This window comes from Pinus tabuliformis, chromosome 6 (assembly GCF_031772625.1).
Source record: "Pinus tabuliformis cultivar Carrire ecotype Pingquan chromosome 6, CPIR1, whole genome shotgun sequence".
In the NCBI taxonomy this organism is placed as follows: domain Eukaryota; kingdom Viridiplantae; phylum Streptophyta; class Pinopsida; order Pinales; family Pinaceae; genus Pinus; species Pinus tabuliformis.
This window is the reverse complement of record NC_142292.1, coordinates 325,660,787-325,675,601: the sequence shown is the minus strand read 5'-3', so window position 1 is coordinate 325,675,601 and position 14,815 is coordinate 325,660,787. Positions and strand designations below refer to the sequence as shown.

General features: G+C 35.7%; 1 protein-coding gene across 1 annotated transcript; it reads right to left on the bottom strand.

The window, feature by feature from the left end:
* Nucleotides 1-4,857: 4,857 nt before the first annotated feature.
* Nucleotides 4,858-14,239, bottom strand: LOC149258614 (ras-related protein RIC1). The gene is made up of 8 exons (XM_089415574.1): nucleotides 13,939-14,239; nucleotides 9,417-9,489; nucleotides 8,974-9,021; nucleotides 8,723-8,770; nucleotides 7,824-7,895; nucleotides 7,458-7,613; nucleotides 7,121-7,224; nucleotides 4,858-5,249 (listed from the first exon to the last, which is right to left on the bottom strand). The coding sequence occupies exons 1-8, from the start codon at nucleotides 13,950-13,952 to the stop codon at nucleotides 5,156-5,158; spliced, it is 609 nt and encodes a 202-aa protein (XP_089271700.1). The 5' UTR covers nucleotides 13,953-14,239; the 3' UTR covers nucleotides 4,858-5,155.
* Nucleotides 14,240-14,815: the final 576 nt, after the last annotated feature.

Sequence of the window (14,815 nt, the reverse complement as noted above, 5' to 3'; positions counted from 1 at the left end):
ACAATGTTCCAACAAACTTTGAAAAAATCCGCATTGAATCCATCTGGCCCTGGGGCCTTGCCATTTTGCATTTCCTTGAGCACCTCACTAACCTCCTTTTCAGTCACAGGTCTGTTGAGATTACAATTGTCCTCTTTGGATACCAACTTAGGGATGTGTTTAGTGAAGTCTTTGATGAAAGGTTCCCTTACTAAAATGCCTTCTTGGGCCGTACTTCAGAAGTGTTTAACTAACACTGCTTCTATCTCCTTATGGGATTGATGGACCTGCCCGTCTTCATCCTTGATTAAAGATATCCTTTGTGAGTTCTATTAGCAATAGAGGATCTATGGAAAAATTTGGTGTTGCGCTCTCCTTCCTTTAGCCATTGGACTCTTGAGTTTTGTTTCCAAAAAATTTCCTCTTGTTTACACAACTTTTCCCATTCTAGATGATATTTCTCTACCTGATCATTTTTGTTCTTATCAAACCCTTCCTTGATCAAAGCTTGGTTGAGCTCCAAAATTTTATTTTCAACAGATTCCTTACATTATTGTTCCAAGTTTTTAACTTCAACTCGATGTGCTTTAGTCTTTTATGTAGCAGGAACATTGATGATCCCTAAATCTGCAAATCTTCCTCCAACCATTTTCCAATGTTGCTGATGAAATCTGGGTGTGAAAGCTAAATATTTTCAAATCTGAAAGGTCGGTTTCTTGGGGTGCCTATGATCTCCATTTGAATCGGTCAGTGATATGAGCTTCCAAAAGGGAGAATTCCTGCAATTATTTCCTTGTCTAAAAGCATGAGATCTTCAAAGATCATGAATCTATCTAACTTGGAGGCTACCTCGGAGTCCCCTCTTTTATTATTCCAAGTGCAAAGGCCATTGTTTGTCTCAATGTCCACAAGCTTCATGCTTTCTTAAAAGTTTTGAAATGTCGAGGAATCCTTGTTTAGAGCTCTAATACCCCCTTTTTTCTCCGAGAGAGATTTGATCATATTGAAGTCTCCCCCTATGCCCCAAGGTAATCCAATATGCCTGACCCAGAGATCCACTAAGGATTCTATAAACCTGAGTTTGTCATCCAACCTTTGGGGGCCATAAACATTCGTGACTAGATAAGTGTCCCTGTCTCCTACAGGTTGTACAACCACTAATAGATAGTTCCTTGATGCCTCTATATCAATTATTCCAACCTTTTGGGGATTCCAGAGAGTGAGGATACCCCCTGCTGTGTTTTCAACTTTAACTTCTAGATACTCAAATCTGTTGAGCCATTTACTATGGATTTGCCTTCACTTTTGTATAGAGAATTTCATTTCTTGGACAAAAATTATGTCTGGAGCTGCTTGCTTCACTCTGTTATTTAGCATTCTCTGTTTTCTCTTGCTGCCTAGACCTATAATATTCCAAGGTGTGAACTTCATAATTAAAGATTGGTAAAGGAGTAACTAGTTAGATCTTTCATCTTACCCAAGTCTACCATGAGCTTTCCACATTACATCAGTAGCTCGTTCTGCTTTTTCTTGCCTCTTTTTTTGCCTGGATTTCTCGATGCAAGCCCTGAAGTCGTTTTCACTGCTTTCACTCCTTCATTGCTTTGTCTTTCAATGTTGTTTACTTCCTCCAAACCCTTTGCTTGAGTTTTCCATAGGAATAACTGTTGTATTCTATTGATCTCTTCTTGTGGTAGTGATTCTACCCCTCCTTTAGTTCCCTGATTCAGGAACCCTTCTAGATCTAGGTTTTCTCTATCAAGAATTTCTTGTAGCTCATTGTCCTCCGTTTCCATCTCACTCTGGTTCATTTCCTGATCCATTTCCAAATCTGATTCACTCATCATTTTTCCTTCTGTTTCTCATTTTCTTGTGTCTAATCATTATCTTCTTCCTTCTCCCTATTATCATAACCTTCGTTCATTACTTGATCTTCTACTGCTATTTCTTCATCCTCTTCGAGAACTTGGAACCGATTCTGACTGGCCTTCTGTCCTCCCGCTTGATGTTGCTTTGGCCCTTTTTTGTTACTTTTTCGTTTAAGAACAACTTTGTGAAAGCTATCTGTGTCTTTCATAATGTTAGTTTTGTTTTTGTTTTTTGCTTTACTGAGAGGGCAGTCTCTTAGAAGGTGGTCGTGTTCATGGCATCTACAACATCTAAATGGAATACGCTCATAGTTTATTGTCTGCCCCTATTCCTCATCAAATACCTCCAAGATAACCTCATCCAGAAAAGCTCCAGATAGATCCATCTCCACATAGATCCTTGCAAAAGAGGTATATTTCCCCCTCCTTGTGGCCTCAGAAACTTTGACAAACCTTCCTAATTTATTACCTATGGCAGCTAGCGATTCTGTTTGCCAATAATCACGAGGTAGAAAATAGAGTCTTACCCAAACTAGAATTGATGTAAAAGTTTCCCTCCGAAACGAAATTCATCATCCATGGCCTCATGTAGAGCCCTGCTACTACATAGAAGTAAGGTCCACCTTCAAACACTCTGTCTTTATCCTCAATGTTGGTGAACACCATGAAAAAACCCTTGGACCCCAAATGCATATCAATGCTCCCTTTGGGCTTCCAATGGTATCTGATCCAAGTTTGTAAAGCTTTTTCAGTGGGCCATAACCCCCTGAATTTGCATATGATTGCATAAGTCTGCATGTGCTCCCTATGCGATTGCAGCGTTGGATTATTTAATACTACTCTACGAGTGATTTCAGCCTTGAGTTTACACGATCCTTTCTAATTTTTGTTTTTTGTTCTCTGTTTTTTGTCATTTTCCTCCTTGTCTTTTATGCCATCATTCTCCTCTGATTTGGAACCTTCTGTTTCATCTTCCCTATTTCTCCTTCCTTCCTCAGCGTTACCTCTGCATTTATCTGGAGGTATCTTGCTTTTGTTAGCTACGCCTCCTTGTAGGAGGGAGCTTCCATGGGGATAACTTCCATTGTAACCTAAAACCCTGGTCGCTCCTGCTTCGCTTCCTCGTCCACACCCCCCTTCCAGACACTTCGGGTTATGCTCATCACATCTGAATCATACCATCATAATCACTTTTTATACCAAAAAAATCAAAAAAAAAATATTGAATTTTTTAATTAAATTAAATTCAAAAAATAAAAAATAAAATATTGAAAGTTTTAATTCAATTGAACTAATAAAAATTGATCTTAATATTGTATTCTAATTTCATATTTTCAGAAAATAAATATGCTCATTTTTATATGATATTTTATATTTATACAATAATATTTAGTTAATTTAATATATAAATAAATATTTTTAACTATGCATATAAATCTATATCAATAAATTTATTCAAAATACTATCCACAAACATTTTGAATCATTTCCAATAAATCTATAGTATATTTCCGTTAAAAAAATTATAATACAAACCAATAACCTCTGGAATCTTTTGTTATCATTAAAAAACGACAAAAATACTTGAATTTCTTCAATTATTTTTCTCACCATTAAAAAAACGACAAATTTTTGATAGAATGAATAGAACATTGATTTACCAAAAAAAAGAAGTGTTAAAACAAATTTCCACTATATCCAATAAATCTCCACTATGTCCGTTAAAAATTTATAACCGATAACCTCAATCTTTTGTTATCGTTAAAGAAACAATAAAAAATACTGACACAAATATCAACAAAAGTTGCAACATGATCCAATAAATCTACAGTTTTCCATTGAAAGTTTATCACACAGCTCTGAATTGACATAAAACAAAAGAATGGGAAAGGAACATTCGTGCGTTGACAGCACTACCAACCAACCCCTTTCATCAACATTAAAAGCCGAGATCCTACTAGCCAACCAGTAGGATAATGCCCAAACAAACTCTGCTACCAAAAGGAAAAATACTACAGGCAAAGAAACTAAAATTGGCTGGATCTACCAATACAAAATGCTCATACAGAAACTCCCTTGAACAATAGCACCCCATCCCCTGACATGCCACGGTGCTTGGAAGCATTCCCTTTAGGTTACGTGCACCTCCAGGATAATTCAAGTCTATATGTTTGGAGAGACCCGCTACTTGACAAATTAGCAAAACATTTCAACGTAACCAATAATAAAAACTAATGTTGAGTTCATGCACTTTTTACAACCCAGAACCCTGTATAGACAACCTCGCATCATAAGTCGTGAAAAATGGGGCATCCAATGAAAAGTAATGTTGAATTCATCCATTTCTTACAAGCCAGAACCCTGTATAGACAATTGTGTTAATTCTTGGTTGAATCTAAACATACAACCATTTACCCTGGCTAACATACCCTACTTACAAAATTAAACAGCTCTTGTATCGCATGAACTAAAATGATCAAGTTTATTGTATGCAATATTTGCACACATACAAACATTGAAAAAACATAATCTTGCAGCTATATGGTTATTACTGATTGAATCTAAACATATAACCATTTTCACTAGTTAAAATACCGGGCCCCACCATATATTATACAACTCGTGTATCACAAGAACTGACATTTTAATTGATACAATTTGTACTGTACAATATTCACATCCCATACAAATATTAAAATACTATCTGGCAGCAATAATACTTGTTCTTAGTTAAACTGATTGATAAACCAGAAAAGAAACTTGAAAAAACAAGGTCTGTGACATTGAAACGCGCTATACTCTAAAATAAGGTTTAAACTACAGGCCTTCAAGGATGACAATGATTACAACATATAAATAGAAAATTGTGCAGAAATTAAAATATTATATAACAATCTCTCAAAAAGTTTAGCAGCATTCAAATTTACCAAGAGACTGAAAAACGTGGGGGTAAAATGAATGTCAAACATACTGCAGAAAAATCTGTAAAAATTTAGAGGATTCTAAGATCTGGCAGTCCACCTGTGACAATGCTGGCAACTTTTAAGAAGAATGATCTTACAAACTAGGCACGAGTACAATAATCCATTGCTATACAAATTATCAAGAACAAAAGCAAGCTGCTGCCCTTCACAGACAGGAAACAATACAAGATCCAACTTGCAATAAATTTGTTTTTAGTTGTCTATCAATTGTTAATATCTCAACAGCAAGAAAAGCTTGCCTGTCTGAGATCCAAAATACATACAATTATCTTGCACTTCACTTCTTCAAAACCAATTGCAGTAAAAATTATTCTACGAATTGTCTTATGAGCAACAGCCACTTTTCTGAACAACTGGCTGCCCTTTCATTTGTACAGTAGCAGGTCTGCTGCTATTCATGGCAGGCTGACTTGCCATCCTGCAATACAAAAGAAATAGAGTTGAGACTTATTTTGATCTAAAATGAAAAGCAGTCATATAGTTAATAGAAAATCTGATCTCCTTAAAGCAAGATGTCACAGTAAGGACTCTATCTACTTTGTACTTTGAACTTTGTACAACACTCTATTCTGAGTATAGTGGAGTATAGGGTCAAAGGCTAAGCTGCATCTTGGGCAAGACTTCCATGGTTTAAAACTTTTGTGAAAACAAGGCTGTGTAATGGTATGCTCAAGATGCTGGAAATATTTTATAACAAGCGGCCTCAACAAAAAATTTTAGATCTCTGCAACAGACCCAGGCATTATCTAAACTGCAATGGAATCATCGTTGGCACAATTGACCCTATGGAGACTATATACGAGAAATTGTTCCAGAAAAACATATGAAGTGTGGGATATGGCTCTTGGATGCCCTGAATCAAATGCAATAAATAATAGATTTGTCAATTTTGAACACAAATGTTTCATCTACATTGTTGATTTCAAAGCAATGACTGGACAAGATATACAGTTATAGCACTCCATCACAACCTGAAAAAACCAGCATTTGTACAATGCCCAAAAAAGTAGACAATAGGAACATGTCTGAAACCAACCAGATTACCAAAAGTCATCATGTGTAATTCACGTTATGTATCAACACTTAATACTTGAGCAACTACTATAAAGCTTCTTTGCTGAAAGCACAACAGGAAGCCACTAAGCAGGGCCTAGCATACTATGTAATTATAATATTCACATCATACCCACTTGTATTGAATTGGTGGGGTGGGTAGGGGGATTTAAGCACCCTCTAAGCAGCTTTAGCGGGTCCACAAACAAAATAACATTTGCAAACACACATTGTCCATTTGGTGCTGTGAAATCTTAATTATGCATCCTTTTAGAATGCGAATCTACCTTCTCAAAAGAAAATAGATATACACTGGGTCACTCAAACCAGTTCCTCTAGGTTTCTACAACCCCAATCACACCCCTTAGTTTGCTTCATATATTTGTAAACAATTTACTAATTATTACCGAGAAGAATTGTCCAAACAGGTAACACAATACTAAAGGCACACTGGTCATAAAAAGGAGGCACAAACATTTTGAAAGAGTAACTCTGCCCAGTAAACTCATAAAGAGCAGTGCTATTTCAACTGAGAACCAAGATTAAACAATAATTTATCAATAAAAATATAAAACAAAGATGAACAGGCAGAATCTGTAAACCCATGAAAATGATATCCTAGATAAGTGTGCACAAATCTGACTCGGGATGAAATTTATGGCCAGTCAAAAAAATATAGATATTAGGTACTATCTTGCGTCCCTTGAAACCTATATCTAAAATTTCAAACTTCTGGTTAAAAAAGGTCAAATAAAATGATTAAGCATAGCCAATTGTGTATCAAAATTGCAAATGAGCTCGCCTAGAACATCAGTATAGCTTCTATTACTCTTGTCAAAGTTAAAACAACAGAAATTAACAGTGAACTATTCTATTCTAAGCCTCTAGATAAAAGAATTCACATTAAAATTTAAATCTATTAAATTTAGTACGAATTTAATAGCATGTTAAGGAAAAAAGTAAACAGAGATAATCAGGTGAAATTTCAAATGGAGTTGTTCATTAACAGCAAAGTTCCTAAATCTGGTAATACACCCTGTTTGGGAGATAGTTCTTGATTAGTTCCTATAAGGAAAATCATAGAACAATTAGAATCTCAACCAAATTTATTAGGATTTGGCAGGCAGGTTTTACACTACACATTATAGAAATTACGAGTCAAAACAAACATTTAGCAACACTATCGTGTGATATAGGCACTTGTTGGTTAGCAAACATCATAAGAAAAAATTGCACCTGTTCTTGATCTCAGCAGCCATCGTCATGAAAGCCTGCTCCACATTAGTTGCATTCTTTGCACTTGTCTCCAAAAATGGAATGCCAATCTCATCCGCAAATGCCTGAAGCATAAAACACACACAGAATATCAAGAAAAGATTTAAACTGTGCAGAGTGACAAAAAGATGCATCTCAAGCCAAACCAGCAACTCAAGACCACTGACAGTGTCACAATCAACCAAAAACAGAGCACCAGCTTCAAGGCACACTCATATCTAAATCCCCATCAAGACAACGCATACAATGAAACACCTACAATGTGAATAGTGCAAAAGCTACTCAACATTAACATTACCTTGGCTGTATCGTAATCAACAGCTCTATTAGCAGTCAAATCACATTTGTTTCCAACAAGCAACTTGTTGACATTCTCACTCGCATAGCGATCAATCTCATTCAACCATTGCTTCACATTGTTGAAACTTTCCTGGTCGGTAACATCATAAACCACCTACCAACAGAAGAATAATATCATTATAAAACCATAAATGTAAACAAATAAATAATGGAGAATACTGGCTGCACATTGATAAGATCTCCAAAACTAAAGAAGAACCAGGCTATCACTAGCAAATCCAAAGATTTATTTTCATTGACATGAACAGAAAAATATCAGTGTAGCACCCAAGAAAACAACTACTTAAGTAACAAGGGCACTTACAATGATACCATGTGCACCACGATAATAGCTGCTTGTAATTGTTCTAAATCGTTCTTGCCCTGCTGTATCCCACTGAAATTGAACCATTGAAAAAACACATCACGTTAGCAATGATGCTCTATTAAGAGTAAATTCAAAATTTACCACAAATTTAAGGTCAAAAAACCTCAAAAACAGAATTTAAGGTGAAGCACCATTCAAGGATTTCGATGGATTTCTGATAGTTTCTATTTTTTCCTAAATTTTGGCCAAACTTAGCATTATACACAATAAATGAATTTAAGGTGAAGTCCAGGATTTAGATGGATTTATGATAGTTACTATTTTTTTCCTAAATTTTGGCCAAACTTAGAATTATACACTAAAATTATCAAACTCAAACACAGCTGCCACCACATAGGCAAAAGATTGTGCTACCTCTTGCCAGAATCATCTTTTTAGTTCCCATCTAAAGACTAGCATCATAAAATGACCACCACTAGAGACTGGGAAGCTTAACTCCCAGAACAGGCAACTAGGACAAAAAGTTCTAAAAAAGTTAAAAACTTAAACATTGTTAAATTCAATCTCTAAGAACACTCTCTAGAACTGTAGGATGCCATTGATACATGTAAAAGAATAAAAACTTTACGATTCAAAACAGAACCCAAAAAAGTCCTTCAGAATTGAAAGAAACAACGGAACAGTATGATGAGTCACCAAAGGTAATTTTTTCCCTCTATAAACTGAACAATCATAAAATACATTTAAGATTATATGCCTAGGCCTGTCCCACTCAAATACAATATTTCACTCAGTCCTATTCAAATCATATTGAAGTTTGATCACAACACATTTACCAGTTCTTAACAGGAAATCTTTCCTATCAGCTCACTGCTTACTATAGGAATATCACTTACAATTTGAAGCTTGATCGTTTTTCCATCCTGCTCCACTGTTCGAATTTTCTGAAGAAAACAGGAATTCATGAATTATACTTCATTCATGCCCACTCCACACTTAAAACGTTACCTTTAAGTAGATAGCCTACCAAATGAAGACTTTTAAAAACCACGACTAACCACCTTGTACTGAATATTGTGACCAGAATTTTTAAACAAAAAAAATTCAAAATATTTGATACAATGGACAACCCATCAAGATCACTTACAAAATCAACTCCTATCGTACTTATGTAGCTCTCCAGATATGAATCATCCTACAGACAAAAAGAAAATTAATTATCATTGCCATATCAAGAGATATTACCACTTCTCCTTAAAGAAGCGATCTTTAAGTTAATAGCTTCTGCCAGAAAAGTAAAAATTTAATGACCAGCTGGAAGAAGGCCCCCATCGAGTCAAAAAAATATAAGACAGTGTAATAAAACAATATATTGGACAGCCATACAGTAGAGCTCATAAAACCAAATTCACTGTATTTGAAAAAAACAAGACTAAAACATATTTCAGTCCTAATAAACAAGAAGTAGTAACTTTATAAACACACAAGTGGCTAAACCCAGAGCATTTGCATTATACCCAAAACTTTGCTTACATGCAAATAATATTTCAGAACTATATTCAAAGCTTGGATAATAAAATTAAACCTCACCGCAAATCTCAGAAGGAGACACGACTTGCCAACTCCAGAATCTCCAATCAAGAGAAGCTTGAACAAATAATCACTGGAGAAAAAGATTATGTCAGCAATTGTCCAGACAAATAATATAAACAAAGTAAAGATTATAAACTTATATAACTCAACAATCTCACCATCGACAACTGCAACGACAAATTAATTGAATAGTATTCAACTGTAACAAGTGAAGACATCACTGGCTCAAAAATACCCAAATAAAGGAGATTATGGCCTATGCAACAAAATGCAGACTGGAAGCAGGTGTGCTGACAATTGGAAGGATTTAGAAGCAGCATGCATGTAGGGAAATAACAAAAGACAGTCAACACCAAGTCTCTACAATGACATGTTTCATTCTTGTGGATGGGCACATGTGCTTGCAAAAAAACACACACGCGGGAACAGCCGTTAAGTCCAAAGTGATTTTGGTTGAATGGATACCCCACTCATGGACCTCTTAGCCAAGGGGGACCTCTTAGCATGTCAGAACATTTTTGTCCATTGAAAATCCAAAATAGAGCAGTTTCTGTTTGTTCATGTGAAACTTAATGTGCCAGATGTCACAGATCTTTGAATGGGAAAAGAAGTCATTTTTCCCTTTTAATGCTCACAAATGATCTTTTTTTATTGTGGATATAAAACTTTGGGTAACGACCTCTCCTGTGCATCCAGTTCTCTATTATTTTGATCATCCCCACAGCTTACCTAAAAGTTAGATAATCGTGGCCAAACAATTAGCATGATAAGTTGTAAAAGGGCTCAGTCTTGATACCGCAATAACAAAGTTTCTTACTTGGATTCCAGGAAATTAGGCAGCATATAGCTTTTTTTAAATAGCCCAATCAGTTAAATGAAAGAACAGATAGTTCTCTCATTTTTTATTCAATGTTTGTAACTGAACCAAATATAAGAATTCAGAAACAACTACACTTTAACAACTACAGATCAGCTGACAGGAATTTAAAAATTATAATCGACCTTTGCTTCCAACAGTATGTAATTCACTGGTCCACCGCCCCTCAATAACCAAAAAATAAAAGCCTGCCACATAATGCATAGTGAGCAGGTAATGACTAGAACAGCAACAATTTTTGAAATACACCTCACCTCCATGAACACAATCTTCACTTAAAAGCCATTCTCACATTGTGTACGAGTCCTATGCTCATATAGCAGGCATGTTTATGTCAGAATCAACCTATGCCCATACTTAGAGGGCACTGTGGTATGCAGGCAATAAACATAATCCCCAATTATTACACTAGCCCTAGCCCTGCGGCAGTTAATATTGAACTCGTGTTCCTGTCAAAAATGAGTACACTTTTGTATGGATACAATATTCAATACGCCTGATAATAACCTGGTTTTGGTAGAATTACATTACCAAATTTTGTGTGGATGGTCTCATGAAGTAATTAATTTCGGAGGCTCAAATCTAACCAACAGACCTAGCTCCCGATTACACAGTATCTGGAAACTGCTAATCGAATATAGTTCCATTGAATTGCTAGCTTTACTGGAAGCAGATCAATTCATCAGAGCATCCCCTGCCTAAATGCTAACTCTGTAATAGAGATGAAACTCTCAACGTCTATTATAGTTCTGTTCATTTCCTAAATCAGTCTGGTAATGGGTGATCAAATATATTTCCATTGAATTGCAGGCTTTACTGGAAGCAGATCAATTCATCAGAGATCCCCAGCCTAAATGTTAACTCTGTAATAGAAATGAAATTCTCAAACATCCATTATAATTCTGTTCATTTGATAAATCAGCCTGGTAATGGGTGACTAAACTCTGCAACCAACTCTTCCCTGATTCCGTTTCTCCAAAAATCACCATGTAAAGAGATATACATTCTTGAGCCGTTGAATTCCACACAACATCACAGCTTATCAGCTATATGGAAGACACAAAATGATGTTATGTATGCCACTGCATGCTAAAGCTTTTTTCAGGCACTTTAATTCAATTATTTGTGCTAATTTGCATCTGCAGGTGCAGAAAGTTGAACTGTAAATCAATGCAGCCACTCGTTGACCGTACATCCCACGCAGTCACAGGAATCTGATGGAACGGCACAGCACATTGCTGCTAGGGGATATTGATTATAGAACAAAATGCCACCATAGTTAGCCCCTGCCACCACAACACAGGAATGATAAATTCACACAGCTCATGTTGGCCATCTCCGATACTGAAAAATGCCCGGAGGAGACTGTAGATAATGTGGGCTGCCAACCTGCAGTACCTGAACAAGAACCTGCTAATGATGAATGGAGGCCCATGTGCCAGGACAAATACCCACCCCAGCCTAATGTGGGCTTCATCCATCAGCGGCCTGATTTATGATCTTTGTTATTTGAGTTTTTGGATATCTGTGCCGCCAGTCCAGACATTAGTTCTATTTATGTTTTTGTGCCAGCTGGACTTCGTCAGAATTCATGTACACCTAGTTTTGAGATAGCTCATGGTGGCTGCCAAGCAACACACTTTTTTGTATAAAGTGCCCAGCTTTTGTACATTATTCGATAACATCATAGTCAAAGGAAACAATTTATTCAAAAGCAAAAAAGCTTAGACCGGAGAAAGTTAGCGATAATCCAACTCAGAGAAAGTTGATGTCCATCATTAATCAGAAGAGATTCAATATAGTAACTGCGCACTAATTGGGGACCACAAAAATGATAAATATGTGAAGATTGGGTTCTCCATGGTATTCAGGAGGAGAATAACAAATTGGGAGTTATTAACTCTATGTTTTCTCAGATGAAACCCAGTGTCTCTGTAATTACTAAATGAGAAAGACATCATGTAAATCTGGAGAATGAACAAATATCAAAACAGCCTGCAACCTTTAAGAAGATTGCGAAGGCAGCAAGCAGAGCAGTCAATAAGAGAATCACGAGCAAAGAAAGGATCAGAGAAAAATAGACAAGGTACTCAAGCAAGAGCAGATTCTGCAGAGGGACATAACACGGGCGGTTTAATTTTTCCCTGCATACCCAAATAACACTTTCCAGCCAAATAGTGTGTTACCCTATAAAGGTTTAAATACCCAGCTACATGTTTACCCCTCATGACAGTACCACTATAATTTATTCCCAGATATATTATCATTTATTTAAATTATTCCCAGATATATTATCATTTATTTAAATTATTCCCAGATATATTATCATTTATTTTAAATTATTCCCAGATATATTCCCCTTAGGTATTTTTTTCTTATGGATGAACAGAAATGGGAAACAATGGTTAAAGGAACAGAAATGGGAAACAATGGTTAAATACCAGACGCACTGAATATCCTTTTGATGTAACGTATATCCATGTATATCCTTTAACAGTATGATGCTAATTCTATTTATTTACCTGGAAATATATTATATACCATTTTTTTAGGTAGCCTGGGAGCAAAGCAAGTGAATTATATTTTTCGTATAAATAAGAGTATAAACGAGCCAAAAGAAACTAGCAGTAATGCCTACAAAACAATCAGAAAACATCAAATACGGTGGACCAAAGATGGTAAGAGTTCAGCTAAAACCACCCAAAAATAAGCAAAAGGAACCAAATACGTTACATCAAAGATGATGGGAACTCAGCTAAAAACACCTAAAAATAACAACAATTTCAAGAAAGATCTAGAGATAAATTAGATGGTAAAAATCTATATTCAATTAAGAAAAAAAAATGGGGTTCTGTAAATATAAGCAAACCCATATGCCGCACTGACCAATCTCCAGCTGAAATAACGATTTAAGCATAGGGCAAATGATCAATTACAAAAAATCCATGGAACCTTCAATGCAAAAAACTGTAAAAGAACGAGATTTCAGCTGGCATATATATATATATATATATAGAGGGAATTGTAAATTACATGTCATGAGAATTTTCTTAAAGAAAACAGCTACAAGCCAAACCAAAAAAAGAAAATTATACAAGAATTAAACCCAAAAACAAAAAAAAAATACTGACACTGATCACACCATTAAAAAAAATATCCCCAATAAATATGTAAAAAGCCAAGCTAACCGGGGAACACTGCCAAAGAGATAGTGACCCAAAAAAGCCGAAATCCCTCGTAACAGTCATCTGGGTAATTAGGGCTAAGAGACCAATATGTTGATATTAAACAATGGATAAAAACCCATTCCATGAAAATCGGATACAATAAAATGGGTAGTAACCGGATCAAGTCGATCAGGATCCTGGCCACACTAACAAATTAACAAGACAAATAAATAAACCATTCACAGCTAACCGAATAAATAATTAAGAAAGACAGCCTGGGAATTTCATTTCCATTTTTGTTTTCTTAGGTCTTTACGAGACCCATGACGACCACCAGTCGCAGGCTCTTGGGTAAGCAACGAGATCAAGATAAATTTTAATAAAAGAGAAGAGCTCTGATAATATAACCTAACCCTAGCCTTAGATTCAAAATTACCGGTAAATACCATCAGATCTTAAAGCTTTGAGAACTTACTATTCAGGATTCATAGTGGAATTGTGCGAAGCCGAGAAAGAGATCCGACACCGAGATAAACCAAGAGAAATCGGGATGGGCCTTGGGACCGATGATGGGTTACGAGATCAAAGCGGGGCAGCACGAAATATTCTGCAGGGTCTCTCGGGAGATCTTTGTTTGACGGACGAGGAGCTGTAATTGGATTTGGAAGCTCTTTGTAAGCTCCTCCGGAATCCGGAAAATATAGGGAAATTTCCAAAGGACTTACCTTCACATACAAGAAAATGAATGGCAGAAAAAGAGGGAGACTTCAAACGCCCAACAACAAATAAATAATTGAATTAAAATTATTTTGCTTGTCCCTTTGACTGACGTTGTCCATTTAGATTTCAAGGGGTGTGGAAGTAACGTGAGGGGAAGTTTCTTATGTGAGTAATCAATTATTATCGTTTATGTACACGTTCCGCCATTTATGGTTAGGCGCTAAATGTGGTTGGGTATGAAGTTGTGATGTTGGTGAGGAAGTGGTTTAAATGATTATGATGATATGTTTTATAATAGTTAAAAGAAAAATATTTATTTAAAAAAGAGTTATATGGAAGGAAAAAAATAGTAAAGGAAAAGTCAAAAAGAGATTTTGTAGATTTATTTACAAGTTTTTTAAAAAATGGTAAATTAAATAGTTTTATGCATTTAAGAAAGCATTTAGTTATATGTCAATATTTTTTGTTACTATAGCTTATGCATTTAAGAAAGCATTTAGTTCTATGTCAATCATTTTTGGTTACTCTAGCTTATACATTTAAGAAAGCATTTAGTTCCATGTCAATCATCTTGGGTTACTCTAGTTTATAAGTCAATGTCCAAACTTCTTACTAGGTTTAAAGGTAATGTT